Source organism: Rhyacophila brunnea, unplaced genomic scaffold, assembly GCF_057557595.1.
Source record: "Rhyacophila brunnea isolate RB1 unplaced genomic scaffold, BYU_Rbru_1.0 scaffold_21, whole genome shotgun sequence".
NCBI classification, from domain to species: domain Eukaryota; kingdom Metazoa; phylum Arthropoda; class Insecta; order Trichoptera; family Rhyacophilidae; genus Rhyacophila; species Rhyacophila brunnea.
The window spans coordinates 15,964,565-15,985,230 of record NW_028232871.1 but is presented as its reverse complement, the minus strand read 5'-3'; the positions used below and the strand labels follow the sequence as shown (position 1 = coordinate 15,985,230).

At 34.4% G+C, this 20,666-nt stretch overlaps 1 protein-coding gene across 1 annotated transcript in view; it reads left to right on the top strand.

Moving 5' to 3' along the window:
• Positions 1-20,666, top strand: part of Appl (amyloid-beta-like protein) — a 680,402-nt gene that overhangs the window by 506,820 nt on the left and 152,916 nt on the right. The window contains exon 3 of the mRNA XM_085949210.1: positions 18,964-19,099. Within this exon, the coding sequence (XP_085805336.1) occupies positions 18,964-19,099 (136 nt within the window). The remainder of the gene's footprint in view (positions 1-18,963; positions 19,100-20,666) is intronic.

The window sequence follows — 20,666 nt, the reverse complement described above, 5'->3', positions numbered from 1 at the left end:
ATTGTGTATTTTAAACTATCGTGACAAACTGTTTACACGTAAAAGTGTTGACTGTCCTCCAAACTCATTCTTCAAGAGTAAGCGAGACGCGATGTTGTCATTTCATGGTACTATTTAACAGTTGGTGAAAATCGGTTAACCTCAAATTGAGTATCGTTCGTTTTTTTGCAGGCAGGTTCGCCACTGTCGTTCTACTGCGCAGGCGTACCCAAACCGTAAAAAAACCCCCTACTGTCGCATGAAAATTCAGAAGCTTCCAATTTTTTTGATTCATGCATGCAAGCTTGCGTCTACAGGATAATACTTGTTTCCCGACCATATCCGATTCTAATAATATGGACCTCCACAGAGCGGAAGTTTGTAATAACAGATTTTGTTTTTACGAGAAATGGACGTCGGCACTTGCTCAATCTATTGGGTCCATACTCTGACTCATACACAAATTGAAAAACAATTAATTAATCAATCATACCAGTGTGCTTCTAATTGTCGATATAGACCTGCAAGCATTAACTATAACTAAAGTCTGGTTTTCTCGCGAACATAGAGGATTTTGCTGCCACAGTGTGGATGGGCTAATGACAATTTGTTTCGCGACGCGTGCACGACGCTTGTTTGGAGTGGTGTGACATTATGTTGATGGCATGATCTTACTTTTTTCGAAAAAGATTTTTTCTATTTGCCATATTTTCTCATGAGTGTTAGTATCAGAACTATGTATTTTCTTTATCTTAGTTATCTATATTCCATTAAAATTCTCCCATTCTCACTGTATCCATTTTTCACTGCTGACGTCTTGTCAAATGTATGTGTTTCTAAAGAGCTTCGCGTTGTTGATGCCACCCACATACTAATATTAATTATAATGCTGTTATAATTGAAAATGGTAGCTTTATATTAGCGACAAGTTATAAGCTTGTTTGAACATTAAATTTTAAGCAAATCTTGTAAGAGCCATTTAACTTGTAAAACTACTAACATTATTAAATTAAACGCTCGATGCGTAGGCGCTTGTCTTTAAATTAATTTAGTTATCCATTTAATAAATAAATATTGCATTAGATTTATAAAAAATCATTTTATTTAATACAAACAAATGGTATACAATAATGGTACTATCGGGGGTCCCCGATGTTGTGAATATCTGTTCTGAAGGTTGCGGACGTATGCGTGACATGGAGTGTTTCGGGACGTAATGAATAATACACAGAGATGGTATTTCCATGGTTTTATATTGTAGTAATAAATTTAGTATAAACACGGCACAGAGTAAATGACTGTCACATTTATATTGGTTGTTAGGTAGATTGAATTTTGAATTTAGAAGGATACGCGGAAGAGCGGGGCGTATCGACTACATTGTAGCTAGGCCGAAAGACAACTGTTTGATGATCGTTGCGTTGTTATCTGTAGTCTATCAATGACCACAGACAACAACAGGACAGTTTGTAGAGTTATACGAAACCTCTACAGTACCCAACAGTGTGGAGATATGTTTTATTATCACAGGTATATTTTATTATATTTATATTTTCAATGTAAACCTATCATACCATTTTACGTCATCGTCATAAATAAGTATTATTTATCACATTGCATCCGTATTGACTGTCGACTTGACATAATATAAGGCTGTGGAAATTTAGAATTTATCAAAAAATATGTCTTAACAAGAGTTTTTAGTCGTCATATTTGTCGGCTTCCTTTGTCGTTTGTGATAATGTACGTATACCGTATATATTGTCGTTTGCATTTTTTATGATTGTTCATCAAAATGCTTTTAATGATGATGATTCAATTATCAGCTTGTTTTACGTTTGTAACACTGCTCCAAGGCGGTGTGTGGTGAGTTAGGATTTGCGATGCACACAGATATTAAACGCCACTTTCGCTATCTTAAAAAGTAGATCGATACCATATTTTTCATATTTTTTTATATAGAGGACAATCGATTGGCGAAAAAATCAGATTGATAGGACCAATAAAGACAACTATAGGGAAGTGGCTTGGGTGTTGTCACCTTTAATCAAGCATATAGCGGTTGGTGCGATACCAGTGGTTGGTTATACGGGTTCAAATCTCGCGGAGCTTAGTATTTTTTTTAAAATATGATTTTTTCTAGTGGCTAGGTATATATCTGAGATGTTTTGAAGTTATGTGTATTCAATATTTGGAATGTCAAATTCTCAAAATCTTGGGAATTAAAAGAAATAGTTTTTTTTTTTTTAATTGTTAGCATGTTCAAGTAGATGTTATAACTAAAATAATTGGCGAGAGTTGGGCGTCGGTTAGTAATTAAAATAATTAGTATTCCTTGATTTGATACAAAAAAACCGATAGTCAACAAAAATGCAATTTAATACGCATTTAATTTATGACCTACTTGTTTAAATTGTCGCAATTATTCAGAATGCTCGTATAATTGGTTAATGGAACAGTTGTGCGCGATACCAGTGGTTATACGGGTCAAATCTATCGTATTTTTTTGTTCAAATTTTATTTTTTCTAGTGGGTTAATGTTTTCAAGTTATGTATGTTCAATATTACATTATATTTATTTTCATTAAGTGGTCGTACCGTTCGAAAAATGTACGTGCCCGACGACGATTTATTATCACTAAAACTCCCGTAGTGACGTAATATCCCAAGAGCATATTTCAGTGAAACGGCAAATAATTTTCAGCAATAGGTGGGACGTAATTTCGCACGCGTTGCCAATCGGAGAGCGATAATCGACCTGTCAGCACGTGAATTTGTTTTGTGATGGCGTTGGAGGAATTAATTCTTAAACCGTGTAAAGATGACTAAAAAACGTTACGTATTTACTCGAAAAACAAAACATGTCAATGAATAGGTATATTATTATTATTATTACTTAAATAACAATAAACACAACATTAAATGGACGCATGTTGAATTTTTATGACAAATTATGTTTTGTTTGTCACGCGTCGTTTGCACAATCTGAACGTCGCGTAGTCACGATCATTTTAAAGCCTGCCTCAGCTGAAATATAAGCCTTAAATAACAACTGAAACTATTTTTTATGAGTTATTAATTGTATACTTATAATTGGAAACCCAATATCTCACCGGCTCTGTGCACTATTTTCCTTAATCACTGTGGAGATGAAAAGGGCCTGCCTCGTTATAACCCTCGCGTCATCCAGCCGCCACTTGGCCGTTACTTCGCAACTTCGCCAGTTAACACACATTGTTATTAGTTGGCAAAACTTACGAAGGCTTGCGTAAGACTTGTTACTAGTGCTACGACTGCCTCTTGAGCGCCAACGCAAATGGATGGGGTTCTTTCTCCCAGTGGATGAGATGCGGCTGCAGCCAGTGCAGTCACGTCACTTAACTACACGAGGGGCATTTTGTCACTATAATTTCATTTATTAATAAAACGTATTTTAGATATTACAACTTATTATTTCATTACATGATATTTAAAAAAAAACAAGTTATTAGCAATGTAAATATTATAAAAACAATCACAATAAATACAATTAACTGATCAATACTGTTAAATTCTCCGAGTGATTTAAATTTAAATTTTACAGAAGATAAAACTGCTTTATAAGCACAGCAATGAAGGTAGGCTTTGATTACACTACTTAAAGCTCGTCATCATTGAGTGCTTTTAATAATAGTAGTATAAGACATGCACATCGGAGATTTTTATATTCTAACTGATGTAAATTTTATACTGTGAGTCGTTTTTCCGACTCGGGTTTTTGGGATCCAGATTTGTATAATTATATTTATATTTTGTGTTATATACAGAATTTTACTAATCTTTGAGATCTGATATAAACGAATAGAAAATATTAAAATAAAAAAAAACGTTCTGACAAAATTGTCACATCACCGATTTTAGTAATGCAACGTCGATACTTATGTACGTATCTGGGAAGCGCACTGATTATTAATACAGCGCTTTCTACTGTTGCCTGATAATAACTGACACCAAAATACAGTTTTGATTAAAAATATAATATAAGTCATTAACGGATACGTATAAATTCACATTTGAATCGGAAACCATCCCACATTTTGTTCAATAATTATAATGTTACATTCTTAAATCTTGTGAATTATTTGTTGAATAAAAAAAGTAATTAATTAAAATTATTAGCAAGTTCAAGGAAGCTACAACACTAAAATATCTTGTAGTAATCCGTGACGTCGGTTAGTAATTAAAGTATACCTACTTTGATTTAAAATACAAAAGCCGATAGCCAACATTAGCTAAATTTAGAAAGCGCTTCAGTGAGTATTATAAGAGAAATAAGTAAGGTACATTTAGCATAGTGGTCTATGTGCATGGGCGCGAAACCCGAGAGATGCAGGTTCGATCCTACTTTTTTCAAAAAGATTTTGTTCTATTGGTTATAATGTATTTTCTCAGAAGTGTTTATAAAAATTATGTATGTTGAATAATTAGAATGTTACATTCTTAAATCTTGTGAATTATTCGTTAAATATACTGTAGTTACATTGGTGCCAGTATTTTCTCGCGCTGTGCATAGTTTAAATATGAAGAAATATTACATTACCAATCATTTATAATATTACTGCTTGCATCATTCGTGATAAGAATTGAATCTTCTCTACTAAAATCTAGGCATGAAATAATATAGAATCACAGACGAGATGGGGTAAACCACGACGTATCGCGTAGACGGTTTACTTTCACAAGAACTCAAAGTTTTTCTAACTAACTCAAAAGAAATTATTGCATTCCGTGTTCACTCCACTCGGTTCCTTGTATGCGCATTGCACGTGCCGTCAATTTCACCTCAGAGTTTTCCGATTCGATACTCTGCGGTCAAGCGGTAATCCTTGGTTGATCTTTATTATTTGTTTCTAACAGAATTCAAAACATTTTACTGTTATTCGGCGTATCTGTTCGCTAGTACTGAGATAAACTTTACTACTTACTATCTCATATTTAAGTATAAAAATGATACTATAAGTTTTTTGTGCAAATTCGTTTAGTGACCATAATATGATTGCCATTTTGTATGAAGGCACTTGTCATATTTAAAAAAAAGGAAAAGTGTAAAGTAGTATCGTTAGAATGATAATAGAGAAGAAGTTTAACAATTGTAATACACAATTGTTAAACATGGAGTGCCAACTAATTCAATCGATAAAACATGAAATATTTAGTACTATTAATCTCACAGCATATGAGTTCGGCTTTCTGTTAACTTAAACCTTCTGTAAAGAATGCTTTATAAATCATCATCTACCTCAAATAAAATGTCATTTGTAAACTCGTTTGAAATATTAAATTATAATTTTTGGGCGCCTTGAAAGGTGTGTATTTACAAATTAAATATAACAAAATAAAAATAAGAACACAGCTTAATCGTTAAAAGTGTTATTTAATTACACACAACCAATTTACATTGAAATTTAAAATGATACGAAAACAAATACAAATTTTAATACAAATTTGAGAAGCGTTCACTTGGTACGGGACATAGAGTATTTCTTCTAAGATGGTAATGATTACTTAGCTTTATGTTTTAAGTGTGATGGCTGGAACTTCATCTTGGCTGGAATTATGAACTGCGAACCCTTCCTGTCCAAAAGGAAGTAACTACAAATGGCGTTGAAACTGTATCTAAATGTTAACCGGGCACATCCGTACTGCACTAAATCTAATCCCGGAGTTAGATCTTGTGGGCGGAAATAAGTTGTTTGTTGACATGACGCTTTCAAAAAAGCGGGAAGAAGTAGACATGTCACGTGAAATGTAACATGACACACTACAAATAACGTGCTTCGTCCTGCGTACTTTCCGGGTCTCTTCGGATCTTACGATATTATAGTTCGAATCAGGTTTGTACATATTTAATACTCGACAGCGGCTAAAATATGGACGTATGATTGAAATTTTTCGCAATTATTTTACTGACTTTTTATTATTCTTCTTCTTTCACCATCTCACGATCCAGTATTGGGGCATAGGGCAAGCACAAGTTCGCACCACTTCCCTCGATCCATCGCCTACTCTTGCGCCTCCCGCCATTACAGACCTGCAACGCGTAGATCGCTTTTGTAGCACCGCTGCAGAGTGAGCAAGGGCCGGTCACGACGACGGAACTTTTGAGGCTGTGCCACAAAGGTACGAAGTGTCGTACTCTTTGGCGGCATCCGGAACACCCGGTTTTCTTAGTAGTATTGAGTCTTCGGTCATAAACTAATACCATCAGTTGTTTGCTTTTATAAAGTCCAGAACTATCCTGCCATTGGTAATGCCAATCAAGGAGAAAATAACTGTGTTCAACCAAATCGCTACGTATATTGATATATTCCACTTGCGTGAGGGTGATTTTATGTGGACGTTGTCATAAAATTATAAAATAGGCTTTTTTATGATTTTTGTATTTACATACACCCAGAAAAATATAACTTACTAGAAAAAAATACGACACCCTGCAGAACTCGAACATAATCCACTGGGTTTGCGCCAGTATGTTCTACCCTTTTTTATTACACGATTTTTTGATTATATATTGTTACTTATTTTCTTCGTGTCATAATGTCATTCAATGTATAATTTGTTATGTTCACTATATAATATATAAAACAAATAAATTAGACTGTCGAAAACACGGAAGAACGTCAGAAAATTCTTGAAAAAAAATTACTTGTACTAAATTATCTACGTTCAATAAAGAATGTTACATTCTCAATTCTTATTTATTATTCAGGTTTAAATAAAAACAATAAGTATCAGCAAGTATACGTACATATGTAGGTACCTATGCCAAAAACTAAAATATTGTTTCCAATAATATTAAAATTATTTACGAAATTTTAAATAACATCTCAGACCCATGGGTGTTAGGAAATTTTAAATGGATTTGGTAGCTTAATCGGAAAAGGTGACACCAAGAGTGTGTTGGATGTGGGTTCAAGTCTCATTAGGCGCCAAGTCTCATGTATGTTTTTGAGGTTCATACTTTTATTATACATATTATGTTATGGGGTTTGAATTTGTCTCACTTTTGTTTATCAGAACCATCGTACTCGCAAAAATTATAAGTATTTTTAGAAAACTTATCCTACCTACCTTTCTATTTTTTATGATTTATGCGCTTAAAAACCAACGTCAAAAGAAACGAAATCCCTAGCCAATGACGCCGCCCTCGAAGAAAAGGCCGCAATTTGTGAAATGTTACCCTATAAAACCAAACCCTCCCCCAAAAAGAAAGGTCTATATAAATATGTATAGATTAAGCGAATGGGTCAAGCGACCTTTACTTCTTTGGGGCGGTCCGGCCGCAGCTTTCATTGCGGGTCAAAAGGGGTCCGTTTCGGATCACAAGTCGTTAAATTTTAATTGTGATTTTAATAAGTTTCCACGAAGCGAGACGACGTCTGTTTCTAGGGGTGAGTTTTATCTGGATGGATATATTGATGTCAGTTTTATTAGAGATCTTGTCTCCGAGATAAACTTATAGCGTTTATCTTAAAATTATAATCTTTATTTGATATTGTTTACTCTAGGGATTTTCTACCAATTATTCGACTGTTCTTAGTGTTGAACCACTTAAGAATATCGATTATTTCTTCTTCGACACTAGAATTTGACATTGGTAATGGCGATTGGGGTGAAAATGAAAATAGGGGTAGCGTTTGCCCCTTTTAATTTGTCACCGAATAGACCTCAAGTGACTGACTAATAATAATTCTGTTTTACCTGTTTGAATTTATCCACATTGTAGGTATGATCGAGTCCAACTGTTTTACCCGTATTTCACACTATTTGTACGGTTTTAAGCGTACGGAAAAAATCGAACAGTAAATAATCCGAATCGGCAACAAGTTCATGCTATTTTCACACTATACGGTTTATGCACGATTTTTTTCCGTCACAAGCTCAGTTCGTGGTTGAGTGTTGTGCTGTTTGGTTATAATGAATCGACTGACCGTATGATTTAAAACCGCTTAATGTGAAAGCGTGCGTCACGTACAGTCATCGGTGACCATCTGGGCGCCGTGAATACAGTGGAAGTGGACGGCTGTTATACGGCGCCGTTTCGGTTTTTAACCGTCGCCGTGTAATGTGAAAATGGCCATGATCTTCCCGCCACTAAAAAAATGTCGCCGTTAGATTTTTTTGCCGTACGGTCAAAACCATATAATGTGAAACGAAGGTGACTTTTTTGCGTCTTTCAATCAAGTTGCACAGAATCTACACACTTTCCGTGCATAAAAACTTCATATATATATATTGTATTTCGATTTTTATTGTATCATTCGAGGCTCGCACGCCTACATCCAACCGTTGGTGAATAACGAATTTGAAGCAATTTATCAAGAGCGGTTAAAGTGGTCAAATAGCATCGGTGGAGTGGTGAGGTGAGGTGCTGGTAGAAAGGCGTCTGCCTACACCCCACCGTTGATCTCATTGATCTGAGAAAAAATGAATTGAAGCAGTCTATTTTTCATTTTGTATATATTTTTTACCGTATTCCATGCGGGCTATCGGTAGTATTATAATAATAAACCATATCTTTTATTCAATGAATAATTAAAATATTTTGAGAATGTAACATTCCATATATTGAACATACATTACTTGAAAACACCTCAGATAATATATACCTGAACCCGTATAACAATTGGTGTCGCGCCAATCTGTGAATTAACCAATTATGCTACGAGCCTCCTATCTAATTACGACAATTTAAACTAGTAGGTCCTACACGAAATGCTGATCAAATTGCGTTATTATCGACCATCGGTTTTTTGTGTATTAAATCAAGGAATATTAATTACCTTAATTACTAACCGACGCCCGGCTCTCGCCAAATATTTTAGTTATAACGTTTACTTGAACTTGTTAACAATTTTTAATAAACCTTACTAGAAAAAAAAACATTATTTCATTCAACTAACTTGTCACCATCTCGTGCATGAATTTATAAATATTTTTCTTTATATCACAGATTTTATAATATGTAATCAAATCTCTTTTTAGTATTGATGCAATGCAATGAATGCAAACCGCCCGAGTATTAAATACCACTCCGTCGGTGGACGCCCACTTGAAAAATTTAGGGTCAGTGACCTATTTAACTTGTATAATGAAACTAATTCCTGAAAATACACCAGTGCATGTCTGGGTAGTATTGTATCGCACCTTCGTAGATAAGGTAAACCTGGTTGAACGTAATTCGGAGCGGAATTCGGTGTAAAAATTAGACACCAGATGGCCTGCCGCGGCGCGCCCTCGGAAAATGTTAATTTATTAAAAGGCCCTTTGTGAGCGCGGTCTTGCCCGCAGCTCCTCTTGAAAGTAATTACTTTTCAGGTTTTAAGGCTCGAGTTTCAGATTACGCTCGCACAATTGCCCCGGATTACCCCGTGGCCCGTGCGCTAGATTATGGTATTATTATCTGGCATCCTCGCTCCTGCATGAGTGGACACGCATGGATATTGCAAGTGGACTAAGTGAGGGTGACAAAGGGAAAATTAAACTGTATAACCCTTTTTTAAATCAGATTCGTGTCGTGGGAAATAATAATTAGTTTTTTATTATTACTTATTCATTATGTTAAGGTTCGTTAATACAAACTCCAGTGACGAAGGGTGGAAGCAGGCTGTTAATATCCACCACATAATATGGTGCACACTAAACTTTGTCAGTCACGCGTATTAATTTTCATTAAAATAAAACTACGATTTACAAATGATGTTGGTAAGTTATTAAAATTCAATTAAGCCCTGCGACAACCATGCCATAATAGATAATAGTCTTTTTTAAATCAGTTTCGTGTCGTGGGAAATAATAATTAGTTTTTTATTATTACTTATTCATTATGTTCAGGTTCGTTAATACAAACTCCAGTGACGAAGGGTGGAGGCAGGCTGTTAATATCCGCCACATAATATGGTGCACACTAAACTTTGTCAGTCACGCGTATTAATTTTCATTGAAATAAGACTACGATAACAATTTTTCATTATGTAAACAGACGTATTATGCTTCAATAGTAATACGGATATTCATTTTCAGGAGCTTCTCGCATAGTTTAGCAGGTTCAATAATAGTTTATCACCTATTTATGTTGACTGCTGTTCTGGGCTGTAAACCCATCTTCGGAACAGTCTCCAATAAATAATTTTAAAGATTAAGTATCAAAAATGTCCATGCTCAGCTGATAGTCATGATAGAATGAGAAGGTGTATTATGGAAATATCCGCTTTCACATTTCTTCATAACAGTGGCGTAGCCGATACAACTATATTTATTGCTTCAAAATAATAATTAAAATTTCTAACATTAATTGGCAACCGATAAATGCCTCTATATATCTCGTATATCGTTTAATCTCACATAATTATTTTCACCGTTCATTTATACATCAGAAATTCCACATTTTATTATATTGGGTTATTTATATTAGAGTATGTTGTACACTCAATAATAATCAAATAATCCATCTTTGTTTATAATCCACCTGTCCTAATTCTGCACCCTGGGTACAATGATAAATTATTTAAGGAACAAAATCTTCTTTTCGCGTGTTATCAGTGTCTCCTGTATGCTGCCTTCCGACTTGAAGCCTTAGGTACTATTTCCGTCCACTTGACTAGCGTGTAGTGCCTTTGCTACTTGGCTCGCCCCTTGAAGCGACTTACAGAAGCTCCGAGTGCAAAATCCGCGTGTGGCAACCCTGACAACACACAATCGACTGACTGATTTAATTGTCTTTAATATTATGGAATTTAAATTCTGCTATTATAATCGGAATTAATATTATTAATTTATTTATCAGAAATTTCTAATATTGATGTATAGAGACCTCATAAACACAGTGTTGCCCAGATATAGTGCCATTATTATAATTGATACAATTTCAAATGTAACCGAAAACGCATTAATTCTGTCTCACTGACAATTCTCAGAGATGAATGAGTAAATTCTGTATCTAGTGTCTTTATAAGGTTTCCTATAAGCTTATTTTAGAACGCGTCGCGTCTTCGATGTCTTTATTTTAAGACATATTTTCCTTTCGATAATTCGTCAAATGATTATTTGCCGACTGCCTTTCTACAAGGCATTCTTACTTTTTACTCTCTTGAATCTCGTAGGTCTCTTCAGAAGTGTTTTTCAAAATTATGTATGTTCAATAATTAGAATGGTACATTCTTAAATCTTGTGAATTATTCGTTGAATAAAAGAAATAGTTAATTAAAAATTAATATGTTAATCGTATACGTAAATATATTATGTAAAATTGTTTTAAAAAAACAGTCGATATGGATACTAGAATGCATTATTTGTCATATTTTAAATGCACGGTGCTATTTCTTTACAGAGATTTGACATATGAATTTAAAAAGCACAGAATGATTTATTCGTTGTGTAGTATTATTTTATCAACCATCGTTTAAGAATGCAATTCTCATTTAGAATTGTGGCTTAAACTGTCTCATATGATATGTTTGTCTTATATTTTTTATAAGAAGTATTGCGTTCGTACGACATAATACATGTGCATCGTCATATGTTACTTTATACAGGTACGTCCTGGCAGTCTGAGATGACTATAACAGCTGAAAACAAAGTGGAAAGCTCGGAACAGCTGTTGTGTAAGAGGCCAGGTAGTTGGCTGGAGCTTTCTTTGTATCATATAAGATATACAAGAGAAGAGAGCTTTCTAAATAAATGATACACAAAATATTTATCAGGGTGTGTATTATTGCAAAATTAATTGTATTAACGTGTACTATAATTCAACCATGATAAATTGTCTACCAAAGTATACTTGCATTAAAAATAAACTTTTCCAATGCAATAGAGGTTACCTATTCGCTCAACCAATTGGATACATGTTCTTAATTGCAAACATCAAAATATCCCATGAATTTTGCCAGAAGCAGGATGCCAACTAACACTGATGGTTTCAGGCCAACGATCACAATCGCGCTTCATCAGCAATGTGGGGCAGCGAGTAATTGCAACCTTACTCATTCATTTATCCCATTTTTTGAATTGCAAATTACATATATTTTTTTAAATCATACCCATTTGATCCATCCATAAGATTTGAACACGTAAAGCTACTGATATAGAGGCGGTGTGTCTTTCTATCTATACGTGAAATTATTCAGTAAATTGATACTGAAAAATATGGGTAGTGAAACAAATTATTTGTAACCTATTGCACAGAATATCGAGAATAAGTAACCCATACTGTATTATATTTTTAGATCAAAACACATATTATATAGTTTAACAGTGCACCATTGTCGATGGGTGGAGGTAGGCTGTTAAGATGCGCCATAAATAGTGCACACTAAGCTTTGTCAGTCATACGTATTTGTTTTCATTGAAATAAGACTACAGTTTACAGATGCTGTTGGTTAGTTTTTATAACTCAATTTAACCCTGCGAAAACCAAGTCATAATAGATAATAGTCAAAAAATACTCGTGTATCTATAAAATATCTAAAATTATACAATTAAATCATACATAACTTTTGATATTTCATAGATAGAATAATAATAAATACGCATGGCTGACAAAGTTTATTGTGGACTATTTATGTTGGATTTAATAGCCTACTTCCACCCTTTTCCACTGGCTCACTACAGTACCATAATATGGTACCATACATTATGAATTATATTGTAGTTGAAGTACAAATAAAAATACGAAATATAATTGAGCCACTCCGAAAAAATAGCGTTAAACAAGACGCGTCAGTTCAAATGACATGTCATAGATACATGCTGTAATCTGTTATCGAGATTAACTTTTGATTTTTGATTAGTACTATCTAGACAAACGTATGACTAGTCATTGAAAAAGATTTATCGAAATAGGGCTCAATTATAATATAACAAATTATATTTCACTAGGTAATATAATTATATAATAATACCATTCGCTTTTTTATTGGCTTGTTCACTGGTGTAAAGTACATATCGTCACCGTTCAGGCAAAAGTCACCAACCCTGAAAATGGCTGTTTTGAGTTGAGTATGTCACCCGAAGCGTAAAATTATGTTCTTTAAGATGCAAAACTCACCACAGTACATTAGTTAGTAAAATTTTGCTTAAATCCGAATTATTTGTTTTTCACTAAATGACTTTCGATAAAATCTTAACAAGCAAAAGTCATTATAGGTGAATAGACATTATTGACTATACAAAAAAAATTAATCCTTCGTTATAAATATACAAGCAAAAGTCACTATACTATGGATGGTGAGTTTTACTGATCCTTCTTTTGGCTAACATTGTTCAGATTATTAACAAGCAAAAGTCACCAAACCATAATTGAGCTACCTTGCCTCCTTCAAAACCTTCCAGATGTTTTAACTAGCATCAAAAAGTAAAATTACCTTAAAGAAATTATTAAGAAGACATGCGAAAATAATTTAATGTAGATAAAACCTTAAAAACATTAAAATCTGATTTTTCCAGCATTTTCAAACTTTCAAATTGCGATATCTCAAAACTATGTTTTTAGGGTTGGTGACTTTTGCCTGAACGGTGACGATATAGACAATTTATAGAGATGTGCTACTTGAACATTCAACGAATTATTGATTTGATCATTGTAATATTCTATATTTCTTTATTTTTCAATTTTGTGCAACGCGGAAAGTTGATAATACAGTTATTAATAATATTATTATGATATATCCCAAATTAAAAAGCCCATAGGTCGCCTTTCATGCATGTAGCTTTAGCCACTCAGTGAAAGCTCTCGTTGTATCTAGTCTACCGGTTCTGCGACTGACAGGATGAGCTTTCAAGTATTCCTCCGAAGCTTTCGTCGCGGCTACCTATCCAGAAAGCACTGAGATATGTCGCTGGTGATATTTTCTGCTCGCTGCTTGCTTCCATACCTTCTTTCGCGTATGTTATGAGGAACTACTTGGATAAGCCATTTTCATTTCATGTTATATCGGTATATATGAATACTACTGCATTTTTTAACGTATTTTGATGATGGTTTTGCGCATTTGAGATATTCTGTAAATCCAGCTTAGTGGTATATATTTTTTAGACGAAGTACTTAATTATAGAATAACTGTAGAAAAAATAATTTTCTGTATTGGCAGCATCGAATACATTGTTTGTGAATTAATACAAATGGCGACCTGGTGTCTATGTCCTTGTTTTGGATGCTTACTTATGGATTTATATATTGTTTGTCTAAATGCGAAACAATGGGACCAAGTTTGTCGAGGAAGCACGTAGATTGCCGGCTCGTATCTACCGGCAAAAATCTTCGTTTTTTATTAATGATTATTCATTACAAGTACTGAATGGGTAACTATAATTGATAATAACTTCGTAATGTTTCGTTTATGAATGAAAAAGGCAATTTACTTGTATACTTTAATACATTGGACGCTAAAGACGCGCCCGGCGCGTAACGATTAAGGTGGCCATTCGATATAATTAACATGCTTTTTAAATGTGGTAATTAAAAAGTAATTATCGAGTCAGCAGTCAATCGGTCAATATGTAATCTTAGTTATTAGTATAAAAAAAACTATAATTAGGTATATGCTTCTGACAAATGAATCTGCCATGCAACATCACATTCATATTCTTAATTCAAATGGAAGAAGGCTTTTTCTTAAATATCTATGATGTTAAATATACTAAACAGTATTGTATACTTATTTTTCTTCAGCTATCATTGAGACGGTGTGTTCAATGATATATTTATTACATACCTAGTCATAGTCACATTGGAACACGTTTTTCCCTCTTTCTCCTGAGCACTCTGGTAGCATTAAAATGAATACTCCGTGTAAATTAAAGTTTTATTGTAATATGTTTAATTCAGCATATTAAATTTAGTATCTATATACCTACCTATACTTACTTGAAATAAAATAAAGTCATAAAAATGGGGCGACATTACGTATATATTACGAAAATCATGATTAACTGAAATTTATGTTTTTTGTTTCATTAAAACACATTTATTTAACATTAAAATAATATTTATAATGTGTAAATATTGCCCGGAGGGAATCCCCGTGCTCTTTTTTTATTGTGCGTATTTTTGCGTCAACTAAAATTATTTTGCCTCGCTGAGAGCGGACACTATGTCAACGCTGTTTTATTGAATGTTATTTTATTGTAAGCCTGCAGGAATAATTATTCTGATATTATAGGAATACAACTCTATGATATATAACTATTGTGTTAATAGTTACCCATGTAGAACGTTTGAATTAGTACATACCTTCGCCAAAGATGTTACTTACTTAATATTTTCATTCAATTAATTTTGTTTACTAAAATGAATGGAGTTTTTACCCATACTCTGCGCAGAGCATGTTTACCTGCTCTAATTAACATGTGTTGCGATATACATTTAAACATACCCGAAATTAATTCAAATATAAATTTGCTGCAATTTATTAATAAATAATATAATAAAAATTATGACTTGGGTATCGAAAGAATTTTCTTTACCTGTCTTGTTTTGAACTTATCAAAGTTTAGGTTTAAAACCTTCACAACATGACAAGCAATGTAATTAAAAAGGTATTGAAGTTACTCCCTCCAAACCAAAACCCGCTCCTCACCACATTCGGTCTTAATCGAGCATATCACGGGACCCTACAGTGGCGATGTGAAGCATCTATTTTAATTTTGCCTGGGAATGACCTGGGAGAGAGTACCCAAGACTGAGTCGGATTTCGGTCGGTGAATGTGTTTTACTAATTGAGTCACTGGCATCCCACCTAATTATGACGAAATTAATTACTAGCAGTCGTACAACTGATGCACTGAGCTTGCTTTAAAAATTTAGCCACTTCATTAGAAAAACTAAATTATGCGTGTTCAATAAAGAATTTTACATTCTCAAATCTTGTGAATTATTCGTTAAATAACAATTTAGCTGTGTATGAAAGTTTTTCAAAATCGTATATTTATGTATTTAGAAAAAGAGTATTGTGGGATTACAGCGATTGGCCAATGCGCCATAATAGATAATAAATACAAATTATAAAAATGACTTAATTACAAATAGCAACCAATATAATAAAAAGGTAGAAAAGAAAATATGCGCTTATGTAGATATTAGAGTAAAATGATAAATACAATTATAAATTTAACCTATTTAATACGTCCACAAACATGATATAGTTAATAAAAAATAAATCAACCTTTATTGTGCTATCAATTCTTACGTTGCGACTGGGTATCGTGAAGACCATAGAGTTACGAGTAATATTGGTGGGAACATGAAAATTAATATATGCCAGTATATACAGATTGTAAAATTGAACCAACGAAGAAGTAAAAAGAAATGATTTAAAAGAGCAATCACTCTTCGGGTGGACAAGGATCGCATTGATAGCATACCCAGAAGAAAACGAGTCGGAAAATTCATTTTATTTACTATACAAAGATTATAACTAAGCAGTCTTCGCCAATGGTAGGTACATAATAATATTGCTGTAAATGAATATGATCAACAATGAACGAATCAATCTCTATGTTTTTCCGTTAAAGAGTGTTTAATTAAAATCAACTCCATTGTTTAACTTTCGCGAATAATATGAAATAAATTCCGCCCGTCCTTCGCGAGCGATCGATGATTGACAACCCCTGGCGTATGCCAATTAAAACTTTAATTAAAAACAAAATGAGAATCTGCTCCACGCACTCTATTGCTAACTTTAGATTAGCTTTCAACGCTATGTCGGAAAAAAAAGAAAATATAAATAAAAGTATTTATTTCGTCTTGTGATCGCAATAAAAATCTTCCTTATTTTTCACTTCAATTTCGTTTTTCGCTACACAACACACCTTATCCAGAGACTCGTTCGTATCCGGAAATTTGTACATAAACAATTCACCGCAGGACACTTATTCGTGCGCCGCAGTACGTGAAACATGAGTTCGTGTAACATTTAATCAAATGACGAGTTCTTCGTTGAACATTTCACCGTGGAGTATATTTGTACGTATGCTACAACATGTGACGAATTTTATGAGATGTCTTTACTAGGTTGGGTTAGGGCTAATATAATTGGAACAGTACTATTTGCAAACTATCGCCGCATTTTATAAGATACCTACAAATGTATTCCACGGTGAAATGTTCAACGAAGAACTCGTCATTTGATAAAATGTTCTACGAACTCATGTTTCACGTACTGCGGCGCACGAATAAGTGTCCCGAAATGCATACGTACAACTTACATGTAACCAGATTCGTTAGGGTTAGCCCAAATTTGTGACGATAGTATGTTAGGTATGTAATAGTATCAGTGAGACAATCACAGAAACATCAGCCCTTGATAGGGTCAAATATAATTCAAATTTTATTTATTTTTGCATAATACAGTGAACATTACAAATTATTAATTTAAGACGCTCACAACAGAAGTAAAGAAATATTAATACAACAGTATCATCTATTATTTAAAATAATCGGTGTGTGTACTTATGTACGCGCGTTAGAAGTTATACTTCTTTGGCGTAACAAAACAAAATGAAAACTTGTTCTAACCTAGATTCTTCGATTGACTAGCTCTTAATTATGTTGTTAAATTACACACTCAATATATTTCATGAGCTTATTGGAGTGCAGTTGGTTTATTTCTATACACTTAACTTATATTGCTAAATTATAAAATTATTTCTCGTTGTTTTTATTTTTAAAGTAACAACTGTCACTCTGACGTTTAATCGTTTATTTACGTAAGGCATTGCGACAATAATAAATTCGTTGCCTAGGCAACGGAACAATTCTACTATCAGGCTTGCGTTTTTATACAGCTGAATGACTCACAGCTAACTTCATACTGTCGCGCACTTTCGTAAGTCTCAATTTATTTCACTCTACCGAACGCCAAAATAAGTATAACTTCATAAAAAGAAATAAATCAGCATTAAAGAGTAGAAAAGTGTACAAATTAGATACAAGGAAGTACCGAACGAGCTAAGCAGACCCTATTTTAAGAATTTATAAAACAAAACCCACTTATACTCATCCTCACGTAAGTGGAATATGTCAATATCCGAAGTGATTTGATAAATTCACCCTCGCGTAAGTGGAATATATCAATATTTGAAGCGATTTCATTAAACATGGTTATTGCCCTCCCAATTGGTATCACTAATGTTCTGCACCTTGAGAGAACAAACAACGGATGCCCTCGATTCACACAAGCCAATGCCCCTAAGAATGGCAGCGTTTCCATTTACGCCGCATATAAATCGGGGGAAAAAATGAAGCTAAATAAAGTTCCCTTCTAAGCTTTAAGCTACCGTATGTAAGCATACCTAAGAGAAAGTCAGTCGGATTGAGCCACGGATAATATCGTATATAATATATAATACAGCCGAAAGTAAAGGCGTTTCTTCTGCTCTCTCCACCATCAACTGATGCGCCTTACGTCTTGGATAAGGCCGCCGCACGCATATCTCATGAGCAGCCTCCTAAGGGTTGGTTAGCGTATACTTCAGTGTGTGTGAGACGTAGTGGGTGGTGTATGATAGTTCTTGCTTAATTATTGACATTTATATCATCGCTAGATATTTCCATGACAGGAATATTAATTCGGTAACCGGACAAAACAGAACATGACAAAACAGAATGGTGACAAAACAGAACACTGACAAAATAGAACAGCCAAAGGGGAAAAAAAATCATTCATTTTTGTGGAATCTATTTATTAAATTATTACGTATAGTCCAGTTTTACTAGGTTAGTTTTAAATGTTTGTTGGATATATGTGAGATGGCGACACACTTAATCAGTTGAACGCACCACTAGAAAGTATCATTCTTCAAATCATTTATATCAATGTGTCTGTCAAGTACGACGCGCAATTCATATTTTACAGCCATCTCAGCCGTACATTTTTTTCACTTACCGCAGCAATGCGATAAAATGTCTAAAATTTATAAATGTAATGCTTATTTTTTCCTTCTTTTCAGGTGTACCCAACGCGAGACATCACGAACATCGTAGAGGCATCACATTACCTAAAAGTGGGCGGCTGGTGCAGGCTAGGAGCCAGCAATCCCGCCAAGTGCAAGGCTGCCCGCTGGGTCAAACCCTTCCGCTGCCTCGGTGAGTCCAATTTTTGTTTTCACGGTTACCCGTAATTGTCGCAATGATTTCACAAATACTTGTGGACTGTATGGAATGCGTAATTGTGACCACAGAGAAAGGGGTGCGTGGACTTTGGAGTAACGGATAGACTGGGCTGACACTGAGCCTGAAGATGAACCGTATTTCCTGTAGGTCGTGATCGAATATCCACAATGACCATTCGAACTTGAACTTGTTAAGGGAAATAGATGTTTTATTTTAAAGATCGCACGTCTTCATATATTTATACGGGTTCTAATCCCGTCGAGCATCCTATTTTTTCAAATAAGATTTTTTCTAATGGGTATAGATATATCAACACCCACGATGGCCGCGTGGCTTAAACGCCGGCCTATTATTGAGTCGAGGGTCCCAGGTTCGAATTCTGGGTCTGCAAAGTACTCATATTGTTTTTCAATTTGTGTATGAGTCAGAGCATGGACCTAATAGGTTGAGCAAGTGGCTGTCATCCATTTCTCGTAAAAATAAAATCTGTTAATACAAAACCTCCACTCTGTGGTGGCCCATATGATCCTGTTAGGATCGGACATTGTCGAAGATAGATATATATCTGAGGTGTTTTTGAGTTATGTATGTTAACAACCTTAAATTAGACGCTTACTGAATATTATGCGATTTTCTGAATCGCTACCAAACGATGTAGCATAAAATGTCAATCCATTTTACTATTAAACTAAGTATCATCGCGTACTCACACATCTAATAATAATGTTTACCAAATTTCATATGCAACCCCCACAATATTGTGTCGGAATAATTATTATTACAAGAACCGTTCTCTAAGCTTAAAGCCGAGGGCCTTAAGGCAAAGTTTCCGCCGTTACAGCACCTCGGGGCGCTTCCGATCTCCAGCTGTAAATCGTCCCCGGGGCGGCCCATCGCCCATTACGCGAGTCCGACCCTTGCCAGGCTTAGGGGCCGGACCCTCGGCTCGGGAGCGCGGCGATATCTCAGCCGACCGCGATCTTCCACTCGCGCCGGGTATCTTTGAGTTTAATGGAAAGTGGAGACGAGAAGGTCTGATGTAATAAGTAATGTACACCTGACATGTATATTATATTTCGAGCATAACCGTTTTACTAGTTTAAAGCTTAGAGAGGGTTTCATCCGGTAGAAACGTTATAGTTTCTAATAACAATTACGCTGAAATACCTTTCCGTATCATTTCAAGTTATTCGATATTAGTTTATGACAAAATTTCATTCAAACTTTGTCAATGTACCTGCGCTAAAATTCAATTAGTTTAAAATTATTATATTTTACAGAATTTAAAAAAAAAACAATTTTTTATTGGATAAATGTATTATATAGTCAATAGTGCATTCAAAACAGTCATACCTCTAAAACTATTGAGCATTAAAAGTTTTTTTCATATGAGCTTTATACCTATTTTGAATAACACAAAAAAACTGCAAAACAATTACATCTACTAAAATAAAGTGAGATGCTAAAAACCTCTTGACTTTTTGATTGTGAATAGAATTTCCGGTACTGTTCGGTTATACCGGAGGCAGCGGAAAACGCA